This window comes from Ailuropoda melanoleuca, chromosome X (genome assembly GCF_002007445.2).
Source record: "Ailuropoda melanoleuca isolate Jingjing chromosome X, ASM200744v2, whole genome shotgun sequence".
Classification (NCBI taxonomy): domain Eukaryota; kingdom Metazoa; phylum Chordata; class Mammalia; order Carnivora; family Ursidae; genus Ailuropoda; species Ailuropoda melanoleuca.
In genome coordinates this window covers 12,686,297-12,703,114 of record NC_048238.1, presented here as the reverse complement: position 1 = coordinate 12,703,114, position 16,818 = coordinate 12,686,297, and the positions used below count along the sequence as shown (strand labels likewise).

At 42.6% G+C, this 16,818-nt stretch overlaps 1 protein-coding gene across 3 annotated transcripts in view; it reads left to right on the top strand.

Annotated features, from left to right (window-relative positions):
• Positions 1-12,427: 12,427 nt before the first annotated feature.
• AP1S2 (adaptor related protein complex 1 subunit sigma 2) overlaps positions 12,428-16,818 on the top strand; it is a 30,552-nt gene continuing 26,161 nt past the window's right edge. The window contains exons 1-2 of one of the 3 annotated variants that reach the window (XM_034649638.1): positions 12,428-12,674; positions 15,122-15,300. In XM_034649638.1, the coding sequence (XP_034505529.1) occupies positions 15,122-15,300 (179 nt within the window). In that variant the 5' untranslated portion in view covers positions 12,428-12,674. The remainder of the gene's footprint in view (positions 12,675-15,121; positions 15,301-16,818) is intronic. The other 2 variants (XM_034649640.1, XM_034649639.1) reach the window with 2 other exon arrangements.

Sequence of the window (16,818 nt, the reverse complement as noted above, 5' to 3'; positions counted from 1 at the left end):
AGAGGTCTGTGCTGTTCGTGTGGTTTGAGCCTTTGATTGCTATCTCCTTCCTCCTGGGTTTTTAATGTGTCTCTTACAATCTGAGCTCCTCCAAAAGCCTTAGCTCCTCTCACCAGCACACTTAGTCTCTTGGATTACTTCTTCCACTCTTATTAATAAGGGGCTCTCATGCCCTCACACAGACAACAGTCCCTTACGCTTACTTGTAATTGACATTTCTTGGAGGTAGATGTATTCATTGGTTTTATTGCTGTTAGTAGGCCCTGATCCCATTTGCAGAGTTTCCGTTACTAACGTGGTTGAAAATTAGCCAAAGACCAAAAGACATGAAGCCATCCAGGGCTTCCAAGGTCAATAGGCTAGGAAGGATAAAGTATTCCATTATCAGGATGAAAACTGAATGCTCACATTAACCTTCCTAATGGTTTGCTTACCTTGTTTTTATACTTTCTAAGTGAACAGGAACAAAGCCACTTGCTGCTGCTCTCATTAACACTAATGATCAATAAGTAGAAAAAAAAAATTTTGCTGATTCTTATATTTTGTTCAACATTAGGTATGCTTAATTTAGAGCTTATTAGGGCATTGCCAATTTTGCTCATTATCTCCTCTACAAGATGAATGTGTTTCTTAAGCAAGTAGTTAACATGAAGCAACAATGACTAACTCAGTCTTTGTAATTAAGCAAGGTTTTCAGTTATATTTACTGCTGAGGGTGGGGAGGGAAGAAGCAAGCATTAGCATTTAATATTGACTTATTTTAGATACTCCCAAGAGAGAGAAGTACTTATAACAAACTCAACGCTGTTAATGACCAGAACTGACTTGGTGTCCAAAGGAAGTGTTTGCCTTACATCCTCCCCTAAGCTCTTTTGAGGTTCTTTCCACCCATCAAAATCATGCTTTGAAATGAAATGCCAGTACAGGCTACAACATGAATGAACCCTGGAAACGTTATGCTAAGTGAAGAAAGCCAGACACAAAAGGCCATACATTGTATGCTTCCATGTAAATGAAACGGCCGGAAGAGGCAAATCCATAGAAAGAACACCAGAGGCTGGGGGAGGGGGTGTGGGTGTGGGGAGGTGGTGCTGGAGAAATTAGGGGGTAATGGCTAAGAGGTATGGGACTTCTTTTTGGAGTGATGAAAATGTTCTGAAATTGATTGTGGTGATGATTGCACAGCTCTGTCAATAAACTAAAAGCCGCTGAATTGTATTCTATAAATGGGTGAACTGGGTGGCATGCAGATTACACCTCCATAAAGCTGGATTTTCAAAATGACACCCTACTTCTCCAATTGCCATTATATACCACTCCCTGTCTTTCTTCGGAGTCTTTAGCAACTGGATCACTCTCACCTTTTCCATCAGGTCCTGCTACCATCCCGAATGACTTTAACGTCCACACAGGTGACCCACTACTCAACACCTGAGTGAGTCCGCATCTTGGTCTTCCCTGCTCCAGACAGCCTCACCTCCTTTCCGCTCAGCTACTCACTCTGCCCTTATGTGTTGCATACTCCACCAGCCTCCCCACCTCCTCCTCCTCTGAAATAATGCATTCATGTGTTTCTCCCAGAACACAACTTCCAATACTTTCGGCTGTCTCACTCGGTTGCTCTAATTATAAAGTGGCCATGATAGCTGTAGGGTCTTCCTCTTCCTCAACCCCATTACTTTCTCCCTTTCTGCTCTATCAGCATCCCTGAGCCCCGTCCTTCCCTCCCTCCTCCCCTCCCTCTCGCCTGAAACTCCCCACTTCATTGTCACTGCTTTCCTTGTCTGGCTTAAATACCTCACCACTTCAGTCTCTTGTCCTTATTATCTCAATCACCTGGCAAATCTCAACCCTCCAGCAATGCAACTAATTACAGAATGGCCCAGTCACAGATCTTGTCTCCACTGCACATTCAGTGCCCTCAGTTATCCTTTCCTATTGCTCCAGAAGCTTCTCTCCAGTTCTCAAAGGTCTCTAGTGGAAACCTGCTTCCCACTTCTCAACCCATCTCCACCTCCCTCTTTACACCCAGCAGATAATCTTACCTCCCGCTCTACGTCAGAGAGGGAGATCCTTCCCTACCACCAAACTATGTGCTTATCTATATTCTTTCTTCCTCCTCTACCATTCACTGCTCGAATCTTCATCCTCTCCCTCTCTACTGATTTCTACCCACCAGCGGGTCTCCCTCCTAAAGCAACAACAGCACCTGGAACTTGATGCCCCACCCTGTCCCAGCTACCTCTTTTTTTCTCCTCCTCTTTAAACATAAACCTCCAAAAAAAGCTGCCCCCACTTCTCCCTTTCTACTTTTTCCTCCATATGCTGCAATACCTATTTCTACACATCACTTCACTCAAATGGCTTTTTTGTCTATACATCACTTCACTCAAATGACTTTTTTTTTAAAGAGAGGGAGGTGGGGAGGGCAGAGGGTGAGGGAGAGAGAGAATCTTAAGTGGGCTCCAAGCCCAGGGGAGCCTGACATGGGGCTTGATCTCACAACCCTGAGATCATGACTAGAGCCGAAATCCAGAGTCAGACACTTAACTGACTGAGCCACCCAGGCGCCCCTCAAATGGCCTTTTTGAATCCAGTGAGCTCTTTCTGTCCCTACTTGAATTCTCAGCAATATTTGGCATATCTGACAACTTTCTCCTTTTTATCAGGATCTCTTCTTTTAGCTTTATGACTCTACACACTTCTGGATCTCCTCCCATGCTTTTGATCACTCCTTCTCAGTCTTCTTTTGAGGCTTTCCCTTGCCTGCCCCCTAAAAGTTAGTATTCTTGAGTTGTGTAATTGTATAAGTGATCTATTAATGCGTAACAAATTAACAAAACCTTAGCAGTTTAAAACAATATCCACCTATCATCTCTCAACTTCTATGGGTCAGGAGTCCAGGCACAAGTTTGCTGGGTCCTCTACTTAGGTCTCACAAGGCTAAAGTCAAGGTGCTGGCCAGGGATGTATTCTCATCTGGAGCTTGGGGTCCTCTTCCAAGCTCATTCAGGCTGTTGGCAGAATTCAGGACCACATATCTGATTTTGGAGGTTAAAAAATGAGTGCCTTCTACCAGCCTTTTTTCCTGGGTTCCCTCTCTCAGAAAATCATCCCCCATTGTCATCCTTGACTTTACGCCCACTCTCTCTGCCCCCACATCAAAGCAAACTATACCAGACAATCCTACCTCCTAAGCCCTCTCCAATCTATCTCCACTTCTCTTTATTCCTTGGCCAGGCTACCTTCACCTCTTATGTGAATTATCCAACAGCTTCCCAACGGGTCTCTTAGCCACCAGTCTTAACCACTGCCATGGACATTGTGGACCTGCTTGCTCAATATCCATTCCAACCTCCCAGCAGTGCTCGTTCCAGAGAATGAAAAACGACATTCTTTAGCTAGGTTTCTGGTTGCGACGTAGATTGTAACAATCAAGTGTACTCACATAACATTTGGAAGAAGGCAGTGATGTATCATGGGGAGGGGGCCTTGCCTCTGCTATTTCAGCTGCCAAGCTTGGTTATGGAAGCATTTGGCTTTTGGTGGCAGTTGTAGAGGCAGTCCAGGGTCCGGTCCCTAGCCACATAACTGAAAAAAAGGCAGTACCCAAGCATCCATTTTGCCGGCAACAGCTTCCTGATTTCTTGAACACAGCAGAGGGGGTATGGTCCTGAAGCCAGCAGTTACGGAGATAGCTTAACATTCCAGCTCACTGATCATGGCACACACAACAGTTCCCTGGCATTCAAGTTCTACAGTGTTATTCTGGAAGGTTTTTCTGGAAACTCAGCCTAGATTTTGCTTGTCCAATCATTTTTAGACTGCTTCTGTCAGTATTGGTTAGAATGGTTCATTCTATCTGCAACTAAACTCTGACTACAATATATCCTGCAATTAAGCACCTTCATCCAGAGAGCCTTCTGAAACTCTAAAACTCAAATCCTATAATGGCACTGCCCTTGCTCAAAATCTTTCAATATCCCCCAATATCCTTGTAGAAAGACCAAATCTTCTTCATCTTGTTTGAAAAGCCCTGCATGATCCGGTTCTCCTATGCTCTGCAGACTCACCCTTACCAAGGTACTCTCCGGCCACGCTGACCTTCCGTTCAGGTCCCTAAGATACTCACGCACACATCTCTTCCTCTTTGCCCATGCTAGCCTCCCTTTGTGGAACACTCTTCCCCTGTCTTCTCTTGGTTCATTCCTCACTTTTTAAAAAAATCTTGGCCAAAGGCTATGTCCTCCAAACAATCTTCCCTGACTCCACCACATGTCACTAGTACCAAAACTCTGGGTTAGGCCCTAGCTTATATGCTCCCACAGCACCCTGGCCTCTCCCCTTTGAAATATTTACTCCACTATACTGGGATTGCCAATTGTAAACTGTACTCCCCCGACCTTTACACCCTATGGACCTGGTGGGAGGTTCCATCTAACTTGTCCTCTATTTTACCCCCTGTGCTGAGTGCCTGGCCTAGACGTAGGCATATAAATTTAATGAAGAAATTGGAGCATTTGAAGCAGAGGGTCTAATCTCTATCAGATATATGTTTTAGAAAAAATACTCAGGTGGCCATGTGCATGCAGAAGAAACTGTAATGACATCATAGAACAATGGCATGTAATGGTGGAAGGGGCTGAGATAGAAGGTCCAGTTTCTTGGTCTGACCTAGTGCAGTATTACTGGGGATGGAAAGAAGGATACTTTGCATGCTATGGCAGGAAGAGGGGGCACAGAAAACTGGCAACATTCAAGAAGTAATAAGACGGGCTTCTTAAATCTTGTTTTGGCATTCCAATTCAATTTTTTCTTTGTTTTTCAGTTGAAGTATAGTCATCCAATTCAATTTAATTAACAATTTTTGAGCATCTACTTTATGCAAGACATTGCATTAGGTTATGTGAGACAAAGATTCTTAAGATACTGTCCCAATCTTGGAGATTCCAATGGCTTCAGCTGGCTACTGGAGTCACAAAAACTTTAAAAGAAAGCAGAGCGATCACGGAGGAGGCACTGAAGAGTTTACATTTTGAGGGGCTGTGTGTGTGTAGTTTCTCAGTTTATTTTTTTGTCTGCTTTTGCCTAAAGATAAGGGCCAATAGTTTACGGGCAATAGTGTACTATAGTGGAGAAAACATCGCCTGGAGACAGAACATGGGGGTCTTACTTCTTCATCTGCCACTAACCAGGCAGTATGATCTTGAACAATTTGTTTAACTTCTCTGGGCCTTAATTTCCTTATCTGTAAAATGAAGTTTTTGAATGAAATGACCTTAAAATGCTATTATTTCATATATTTGTTATATTTTAAATACATACAGTATTTCTAAAAAATTTTTGAGTCATTCAATTAAAATGTTCATGTATTCTAAAAAGTGCTTTTGGATAAATGTTTTAACTGTTTTCTATAGTATTAGAAGACAAAGATACAATCTAGTCACAAACTATAAACTTTGGTTTCTTGATTCTAAGAGACTGATGATAATATTATCCACTTTGGACAATTAGGGACAGTTTACTGGAATGTGCACCCCTCACCCCCAATTCCTTGGCTCTTTCAGCCCTATGATTTTTGTTTTTTTTTTAATTTTCCCTTATCTATCGCCTGGTACAAACACTAGGCTTTGCTAGAGAATAAAAAACAAACAAAACCCTCAAATCAGTCTTTTTGCCCCTTTGATAAATGAGTTTTAAATTCTGGGCTTAAACTACATGAGAATTTTCTTTAGATTTCAATGGAAAGGAGACACATGAAGGGGCACAAAAAGGTTTAGAATCAAGAAAAAGAACTATCTACCTGCTCTCCCCACCACTATAGTTCTTTCTCTTTGGAACTAAGTGTATAACAGCTTACAAGAATGGCCAGTAATGCTAGCAACTGTATCAGATGAACTCAGAAAAACCACTTGCTGGATACAGAGTGATTTCTGATTCACTTAAAGTACAATTGGTGGTAAGTATGATGGTGGTGGTGGTGGTCTCTGCGTGTCTGCTCCATGCAGTCATTTAGGAACCCAGGCTGACAGAGACTCAACCATCTTAAAAGACTAATTTCCAAAGTCACCTGGGTATCAATATCCAGTGGACAAAAGTAGGGTTGAGGGAGGGAGGGAGGGAGAAGAGGCTTTTGTGTNTCATTTAGGAACCCAGGCTGACAGAGACTCAACCATCTTAAAAGACTAATTTCCAAAGTCACCTGGGTATCAATATCCAGTGGACAAAAGTAGGGTTGAGGGAGGGAGGGAGGGAGGGAGAAGAGGCTTTTGTGCGGAAGGTTTTTCTGGGCCCTATGTGATAACACCACATTTCATCAGCCCAATCTCAGCCCCATAGGATACCTAACTGCAGGGATGGCTAAAGAATGGGGTGTAGCCAGCTGTGTGCCAAGGAAGAGAAGGGGCAGATTTTGATCACTGCATAGTGGGTTTCTGCCATATCCAGACATACTGATTCTGTCTAGCTCTTCCCTCTCAACTCTCTCCTTCCTACCTCACGTCTGTAATTGTTGACAAGATATTTCAGAGGTGATTCCTACTTGGCATGAGTAGTTGGAAAATATTTTTAGAGCAGTGATATTCATCAAGTAAGCATCTGATTTTTATGGTACAGCCTTCAAGTTTCCCTAAGTGCTCTACTTTCTAACTTAGACTAACAGAGTACATTAGTTTGTACAGGGCATACAATGATCATATGCAACTCTGGTTTACGCATATAGATTTAGCTTCAGATTTATATAACTGGGAATATTATTCTCCTAATGTTATCATACTTAGTAAGGTCAGCAATAAAAAATATTCAGATCTCAAGTTTCCTTAAGATCATCAGTCTGGGAAATTATATCACAATTGCTGGCTTGAGAACTTGCCAGTTAGGTATCACAGTGTTTTGGGGGGGGGGTCTGGGGTTTTCTGGGGGTTTTTTGGCATAGAGCAGTGGTTCTTGAAGTGTGGTCCCTGAACCAGTGGCATTAGCAGCACCTGAAAACTTGTTAGAAATGCAATTCTCAGGCCTCACCTCAGACCCAGTGAATCAGAAACTCGGGGATGGGGCCCAAAAATCAATGTGTTTTCACAAGTCCTATAGAGAATAACCTAGAACCACTAGTCTAGTTGAATTAGATTACTGCTGAAACATTTCATTCCAAGGACCAGGTCAAAAGAATATTATTTGAAATCATTTTCTTGAAAACACATCAACTTTCTTATGTCACTGTGAATTCAGAATGCTGTGGAAAACTCACAGAATGAAAAGATCACTGAGAGCCCTGGGAAGTAATTAGGGCAAATAGTTTCTAAAGGTGTTAGTCATGGAAATCTAAGGTTCTGTGAAGCATCTTTAGGGGCTTCCCACAAGAAAATGTGTTCTTATGTTTGATTGGTGACTGCTCTGACCACCCAGAATTGGTCTCCAAAAGACATGAAATTCTGTGTCAGGAGAAATGGCTTTAGAGCTTTAGGACAGAGCCAACATGTTACTCATTTCTGTATCCCCATTATCTTCCAGAGTGGCCAGCACAGTAAACCATAAGAAACATAATAAACCAGCATAATAAACATTTATGTTAAATGAATGAATGGATGGAATAGTCACCTCATGGATTCAGGTTCTAAATAATTTCCACTAATATTCTGGGGTTACTTAGAAAAAAAATCCTTTTCAACAGTTTATTCTAGTTACTTTTAAAGAATACTGACTGCCTTATGTAGGTGGCCAGTCTTTTCAGCAGTTAAGAATTTTAGCTATCTGGGGCGCCTGGGTGGCTCAGTCGTTAAGCGTCTGCCTTCAGCCCAGGGCATGATCCCAGGGTCCTGGGATGGAGCCCCGCATCGGGCTCCTCCCCTGGGAGCCTGCTTCTTCCTCTCCCACTCCCCCTGCTTGTGTTCCCTCTCCTGCTGGCTGTCTTTCTCTCTGTCGAATAAATAAATAAAATCTTAAAAAAAAAAAAAGAACTTTAGCTATCAGATATTAAGAATGCCTCCAACCCCTCTAAAAAAGAGGAAAAAAAAAAAAAACCCTTAAGATAGTGTGTGTTCCATTGCTTAAAATACCTATAAAAGAGCTTGGTTACTGCATGCTAACCTTTTCAGTGACTAACTTGGAGCCTCTCGGCCTCAGCGCTGTTGACATTTGAGGCTGGATCATTCTCTGTAGGGGACTGTCCTGTGCACTGCAGCAGCAGCAGCCCCACCTGCCCCATACCTGGGCGCCAATATGACAACCACAACGTCTCCAGACACTGCCAAGTGTCCTCTGGGGGAGGGGGCGGGATATACAATTGCTTAGGTTAAGAGTCACTACTCTGCCCTAATATTAAAAGAAGAGTCACTTTCCTGCATTTTATCCAAAGCTCTGGAAACACGCTTCAGGGAAAAGCGGATGTCCCACATTTGTCTTTAGCTTATTGTTGAGGACTCTGGCAGTGACAGCTCTATCTATTTGAAATGACTGATTCACAAATCCTCATTATTTTAGGCCAGTTTTCTCCTTGGAACAAGTTTATCTTTGGAGATGCAAATTCACAAACTCTAAGCACCTTTTTCACACTTACTGTGATCTTCTACATTGATTGAGTGCTGAATTCCATTACAAGGGCATTTTTATTTAATAATTTCTAAGTAACATAATGAAGGGCTAACGGAGCTAACAAAATGCTGTACAAGTCCATAATATAGTGTTGACACTAACAGAAGCGTTTTTATCTACTTCATTACAATACTTTAAAAAACGATCTAAGTAAAACCTGCACTAAAATAAAATGTAATAATAACCTTTAATACATCCTACCTCAAGATTCTGTCCCTGGAAAGAAAGTCATCACTGCTTCTGGAATTTACTTCCTGGTATCTAAACAATACACTAATAATTCTATTTTTTGGTTTATGTTTGATGTTATCTATTTTCTTACTGCTAGTACATGAAGATTTAGCATTATTTCAACATCCCCTCACTTCTGCTCCTCCACATTCTCAACATAAATATATTACAATTTTTACCTAAATCATCAGTGTTTCACAATGAGCCAACAGTGCACTCAGACATCCTTGGTGATATCCTCATGCTAATGTCCCCTCTCTTATTGCCCATGTGGGTATATACTTTAAACATTCCTCCTTTTTTCTTTTTCGTTTAATGGCCATTTTGCAAGGGAGAGTAGATAAAGCATATGGCCATCACACATTTAACAGGAAACTAAAACTAAGGGTATTTTTGAAAACTTTTAAAAGATTACATTAAAAGTCTCAAGGGGCGCCTGGGTGGCACAGCGGTTAGGCGTCTGCCTTCGGCTCAGGGCGTGATCCCGGCGTTATGGGATCGAGCCCCATGTCGGGCTCCTCCGCTATGAGCCTGCTTCTTCCTCTCCAACTCCCCCTGCTTGTGTTCCCTCTCTCGCTGGCTGTCTCTCTCTCTGTCAAATAAATAAAATCTTTAAAAAATAAAAAAATAAAAAAAAATAAAAGTCTCAAAATTTTATTACTAGCTGCAAAATCCCTATTTCACCCCCACCTCTTACATTTAGCGTAAATGAAAGCTAGGCACCTCTTTTTTTTTTTTAAACAAACAAGTGACGTTAACTAGACTTATTGTAGTGATCATTTCACAAATACATATAAACATCAAATTATGTTGTACACCTTAAGCTAATATAATGTTATATATCAATTAAGTCTCAATAAAAAATAAATAAAAGGCAGTTTACCAGAAATACTTCATTTGTTCCCGTTCTGTATACTTGGAACACGGTTATTTTTCCTACTTAAGGATAGATCTGTTCTTCTTTCTTCTGACCTTGCTGAGTTTTCTTTATCTGCCTGGGCCATTGAAACCTGGGAAACATCAGGCAGCCTTGCACCATGAAAGTACATGTTCTTGTTCCACGAGAAATGATTTTATAATAAATGTCTCCTGTACCAAAAAAAAAAGTATAAAGTCTGATTTTTAGTTTTTCCTAAGAAATTATTTTTGTATCATCATTAACAACCAAGAAGTCAGGACCACCCAGATAACAAAAGCAAAGGATGAAAAAAGATACCCTATTAACATGACAAATGAAGAAGATACTAGGTGAGAAGAAATATGTATATAAGAAAGCCCACAATTTGGAAAATGTGGGAATCAAAGTCAAGCAGTTAATTACTAACAAAGACAGTAACAGTGCTTCTTTTGTCTTTCATAGTGAATGCACAATTAGCACTTAATACTAAGACTGGGGGAAAAGCCATCTATAATCTACTGAAAAAGACCATCTGCTTCTATAAATTCTGTTCTTATACACTTGCCAAAAAAAAGGAACATATTAACAAAATAATGGGCCCTGCATTGTTAATTGCTAGGTTGTTTGCAGTTGTGCTGCTATTAGAATTTAATAAGCCATTCCTTCTTCTAAATTAATAAGCAGCCAAGATTATGTAATAGCTGCTTTCAGCTGCTAATTATTTTTCCCATAATTCCTTTCCCTCTCTACCCTCCACCCCCACCTTTTCTTGGCTAGGAGCACCAGAGGCTGCCAATACGTCGTCAGCAAGTCTCCTGTCTTCATTTTCAGAACCACAGACCAACATTAGGAGCATAACCAATGACTTTTAAACTTGGAGGTGGTTAGCTTAGGAACGTTGAGGATCTATGTGCTTCGTACAAAAAAAGGGAAAAACAGCACTTGGATTCAGAGGGCAAGTTTTCATTGCATAGTATTCGATCTACCTTTGAACTGGTTAATGGCATTTGTTTTGTGTAGTACGGGGAAAACGGGACATTAACATGTGACTTTGGGACACGACTGGTTAGGAAGCAGAGAGAAATTCGGGCAGGGGGCCTCAAGACCACAGAGAGCCAGCTCTGTGCTTTGTGTCAACTGCTTGGTCTTCCAGTATACATTATCCTACATATTTGTGGGACACTTTCCTAGTAGTATAGTAGTGCTTAAAAGGGGAGGTATTATACATTTTTATACACCAAATAAGGACATTAAAACTGCTCTCAAATCCCTGTTATATACTATCATAGTTTTATAGACCTTTTATCACAAAAAAAGAACAATCACTAATAAAGGATTTCTTTAGATTGATTAAATTTAGCTTCGTGAAAAACGTAGCATTTCTTTTTCACTTTGGGCCATTAAAAAATTCTGGCGCCTATGTTTGGGAACCTCCGCAAAAAGGGCATAGCTCAATAAAAGCAATTTTCCAGCTTCCTTTGTAAGAACCTAGGTGACTGGGGTAATGAATACCATTCAACATGAGAAACCCGTGGCTGTTCAAGCAAGGTCACTTAATCCCGTGGGGCTCCCCTTTCCTCATCTGTAAAAGATGAGTCGGACTAGATGATTCATCCATTCTTTTCATTCAAAAACATATGTACATCCATTATGTGCCAGGCAAAATGCTCAGCACTATGGTTCTTAACAAACGTATCATTTTATAGTCCTCATCAGTCGACTCCCGCTTATTAGATGTGTTACATACCAGGAAGTGAACTAGGTTGAGACAAAAACTGAATAAAATTCAAGACGTGCTAAATAGAGGCAAATGGACACGTGGGGATGCAAAAATGAATAAAAATCAAAATGTGCTAAACAGAGGTAATGAACATGTGGGTGAAAGAGGGATTCATTCTTACAGGGTTTGAGGGTGAAGCTTCATAGAAGATAAAACATTGAGAGGAAGGGCATGCCAAGCAGAGCAAGTCTTCGGCAAGGCTAACTGGAACCCAGGCGGCTTTGGGGTGGGGGGGGCGGGGGACACGACTCCATGTGAAGGAAGTGGAATCTCAAAGACGAGATGCTGTCTGGGCTTCTCAGCAGAGAACGGACAGTAATTCATCAGGTCCGCAGCACTGAGAATAGGCGAGGCAAGCCCAGGGAAGAGACACTTGCACAGGGTGGGACAAAAGGTAGTCTAGGGCTGTAGCAGTGCGATAGGAAGGACGGGCTGGATTCCAGGCAGTTTGGAGGCAGAATAATTGCAAAAGGCGCTCTGAACGCGTGCACTAGCTCCACGACAGAGCTGACTTGTTTTCCCCAGAGGTGCAGCGCTCCCTCTCTCCCCTCACCATCATCAAGGGCAGTCACGCCTCCCCGCCCCACCCTCTAAGGGCACGGAGAGTTATCGGAGCTCGAACTTGGCTCTTCGCGATCCTGACCTTCCCTGCCCTGCACAGCGGGGTCGACAAAGGGCACCGCAGAACCCTGTCCTCCCACCACCGGAGAGCCGGGGAAGCCGCCTGTACGAGCTCCAAAGGCACACGCAGGAGCGCGCAGGCGCGCCGGCCTTGGCAGAAGCCGCTTCCGGGTCACGTGGCCTGACTTCCGGCCCGGACCACCCCTCTCGGTAGAGATGCGGCCAATCGGCTTTCTTGGACTGTGCGGTCACCTGCGCTGCCTCCGGTGCCGTTCGCGAAAGCCGAGCTGCTTCCCGCGCGTCGCCCAGCCCGCCCCTCCGCTCGCCGCAACCCCGGCTCCTCCCTCGTCCGGCCCACAGGGCGGGGTCTGTCGGCTCGCCCTCCCCTCGCCGCTTAAGCCTTCCTTCCCTCCGCTAACTGGGTCCCCTCCCCACAGCAACACGGCTTCTCTTCTTCAGGCCGGCGACAGGGGCTTCCCCTCAGCCTCCGCCGCCACCGCCACTGCCGCCGACGACGACGACCAAGTCCAGCCGCGCCCGCGGCCCGCGGCCGCCGTAAGTCCCGGGGGGCGACGGGGGCGTCGGGGACAGGGAGACGGGATGGAGGGTTGGGCGCGCCCTCCGCCACCCCGCGCGCGCCCCGACGACCCCACCCCGCGCCTGGCAGCCCCGGCCCGCCAGTGGGTCGCCGCGCCCGGCAACTCACTTCTCNCCCCCCCCCCCCCCCCCCCCCGCCACTCCGCCCCGCGCGCCCGCGGATGCGGCGGGCCCCGCGGCACCTGTGGTTCGGGAATCACCTCAAGTTTTGCGGGGCATTTTCGGGAGGGGCCCGCGGCCGGGGGCGGTGGCGGCGGAGGACCCTTGGCGCCCCCTGCGCGGCGGCGAATGCCATTGTCTGCCCGGCTCCTAGCCTGTCACCTCGCCCGGGCTCGGTCAGTGATGGAGTGCGGCCCCATGGGGCGGTGGGGAGGCGTCGGAGACGGCCGGACCGAGGAACGCTGGCCCTGAGCCCGCTCCGCGGCTGAGCCTATTGTTTTTAATAACCAATCTCGAGGAATTGAGGTGCCCTGTGATTTGCGGCAAAATCAAAGCATTAGTTTTTAACCGGAGGGGAGGAATACTTGTGCTTCGAAACCGGGTATCGTCCCATGTTAGCACTTAATTGATTTTAAAGAGCTAATTATTTATTCGTCCTATAAAGTGGTAGGGAGGGGATACAGACAGCCTAGAGTTCATACTCTTGTAGAAAGCAAACCGCCACCCCTCCACGTCGTCAGGGTCCTGGAATAGGGGTCTGTTATTCTCAAAGTTCTGATAACGGGTTTGCAATAAACGTCCAGTTGATGTTTTACTTGCTGTCCCCCTTCGAATGCCGCTATCTTAACAGGACTTGTATGGGAGGCACTTTGACATCAAGTATATCGTTCGTTAATTTTGTGCCAGTGAAGGTTTTAAGTGAGGTGTAATAAGCCACTTTTAACTTTAATAAAGTTAAATTGCCACATCATAAATTTCTGAATATCTTGTTGATGCCCGATTGGATTAATACAAAAACCGACAATAATTTCTTAGCGAGATTTAGAGCCCATTTTATTCTAAACTGGCTGTGTAAATCCCCCCATCCCATATTCAGATTTAAAATGGTGTGGTGCATATTAAGAATCGGGCAGGAATCTGACTTGTAGTAACACTGTTAAAGGAACTTAACAGCAGTTACAAGAAAGAAAAAAAAAAACTGTCTGAATTCTACCTTTAAATTACTTTTGTAGAAACAATGCTTACCTGTTTGCAGTTGGGAAGCCCAGCTGTATTACAAGACGTTTTCCTTTAAAATTAAACATGTAAACTAATCAACAGATTTGAGGTTCCAAATACATGTATACAAAATAGTGTAAGTAAAATACACTAGAATTCAGCACCCACTTCATCTGTAGATGCTTTTTTTTAAAAAATTGTTTTAAATTTGGTATTTCACGTAATGTCTCTGCATGTGTGTCACTCTAAATTTTGGCTTTTTAAAGGTTTATATTCTCTTTCATATTGGTACATTAACCCACTTCTTTATTGTGTGTATGTTTATTTTGGAATTTTTAGAAAATGAAGATGAGGGGCGCCAGGGTGGCACAGCGGTTAAGCGTCTGCCTTCGGCTCAGGGCGTGATCCCGGCATTATGGGATCGAGCCCCACATCAGGCTCCTCCGCTATGAGCCTGCTTCTTCCTCTCCCACTCCCCCTGCTTGTATTCCCTCTCTCGCTGGCTGTCTCTATCTCTGTCGAATAAATAAATAAAATATTTAAAAAAAAAAAAGAAAGAAAGAAAGAAAGAAAGAAAATGAAGATGAGAAGAGATATTTAAAAGTCAGACTTCTTTAAGAAAAATGTGCATTTATGGGTTTTTTTTGTTGAATATTTTAGATCTTTTGTTTTGCTTAAAATATGTAAGCGTAAACTGAAGGGGGGGGCATTCTGAGTGATAGCAGTCTGAATACAAGTAATTCAGCCGGGATCTGGAACAGCCTCAGGACAAAAATAATTGTAGATCTGTTTCTTTCAAATGTATTCTAAAACCAGTTGATGTCAACAGTTCTCTTGTGAAGCATACAGAGAGTGTGAAATGTATAGCACAGGTAGACAGTAGTCTTAAATTCCAAGAGTTATCTTTCTTTTTCCTCAAAATTTTCTCTCCAGCTTTTCACCAGTTTTTTCTTTTTCTTTATTTCTTTCTTTCTTTCTTTCTTTNTTTTTTTTTTTTTTTTTTTTTTTTTTTTTTGGCCACACTACTCTCCAAACTTACATGGGGTGGGGTGGGGAGATTTGCATCTGGTGGGAAGATCTTTCTACAAGAATTTTCCTGCTGTTTTACCTGGCATAGAAATACTGACGGCTGCTAATCATTTGTCAGTTAAAGGCCCTGCACCCAAAGCTTCTTTATGAACCATGTCATCTTAATCTTTACTGAATCAAAGTGTTGCATGTAATCTTGGTTCTGTTTGTCTTAACAGATGCAGTTTATGTTGCTTTTTAGTCGTCAGGGAAAGCTTCGACTGCAGAAATGGTATGTCCCACTATCAGACAAAGAGAAGAAAAAGATTACAAGAGAACTTGTTCAAACCGTTTTAGCACGGAAACCTAAAATGTGCAGCTTTCTTGAGTGGCGAGATCTGAAGATTGTTTACAAAAGGTATAATTTTCATTTATCAGAAAGGTGAAATAGGATCAAATGTCCAGTCATTTATAATGTGGTAATGGCAGACTTTTGAGAGATGACATTTATAAATAATGATTAATAAAGATTTAGGTAAAAAAGCTTTAAATTAAAGCTTTGTATCTTTAAAATAATTGCTGTTTTGATTGATTACCCAGTCAAAAAAATAAAATCAGGAAAGTTGATTTAAAACTAATTATGCAATTAAAGGCATAAATGATTATTCCTATTAATCATCTTTTTAGAAAAAATTCAATGGATTTATTTCTTTGCAGGTGAAAATGGGGTCATATTTTAAATGGTGTGAGTAGTTCTCTGAATTTAGACAAACTTTCTTGAAAATCTATACAGTAATGTCTGATAATTAACATGCCTTTTTTCTGACTTTTAGAATTTTACTTATGAACACCTTGGATGCATAGACCATTTTAGTCGTATAGAGGTTTTGAAACTTTGTGTATATATATATAAGATCTCATTGTTAGTATTTATTAATTTGAAGTACACTTGTTGCTGTCATGGAGGTATAATTAAATCTGATAATTTTGCGAAGAATAGATTTTTAAATTTTTGATGTCGCAAAATGACTCACACGTTGGCTTTGAGCACTAAACTTTTTAAAAAATGTACATTTTTATTAATATCTGAAAGTCTTTTAATACCCTAAGATAACATTTCTCAAGATTGGGCTAAGCAGGTTAAAAGAATCATAATTACTTTGTTTCTTCTCCATTTTCCCTCCCTTACAAATAATTTACTGTATTTAAGAAGAGTGTTTCTGCATATAAAAAATTGTCTTCTATAGGGGAAGTGCAGGGAACTAATAGTATGGGCTGCAAGGAGGGTTGAAGAGAATTCTGGGTTTTATCTCTGTTTCCTTTATTCCACTCTAGGTGTGAATGGGTTTTTCCTGTGTGGGGGTGGTGGGGGGAGATGGCAGAGGAGGTGATGGAGATTAGAGGACATAGAGAATGTTCTAAATACCATAGAACTCCTCTTTCCAATAGAATAAATTTAGTCATCTTTGGGTGATTTTGATTTAGTACTTGTTGAGAAAACTCAGCATTTTAGAGCTGGGAGAGGTCTTGGAATAATCTAGTCAGGTGATTGTTTTTAAAAAGCTTTTTGCGGGGCGCCTGGGTGGCTCAGTTCTTAAGCGGGTGCCTTTGGCTCAGGTCATGATCCCAGCGTCCTGTGATCGAGCCCCCTGCCAGGCTCCCTGCTCACTGGGGAGCCTACTTCTCCCTCTCCAGCCACCCCCCCCCCGCATGTGTTCCCTCTCTCTGTCAAATAAATAAAGACTTTAAAAAAAGAAAAAGAAAAAGCTTTTTGCCCCAAGGTTAGAACCTTCAATGAAAGGGAAGTGGAGGTGCTCTCCCGAAAACAGGACTGGAATCTCATACCTCCGGTTACTTAGCTTGAACCCTCTGCACAGGAGATGGTTTGTGAGCTTTAAAACGACTACTGTTGATTAAATTTCAGTTTTACCAAAGG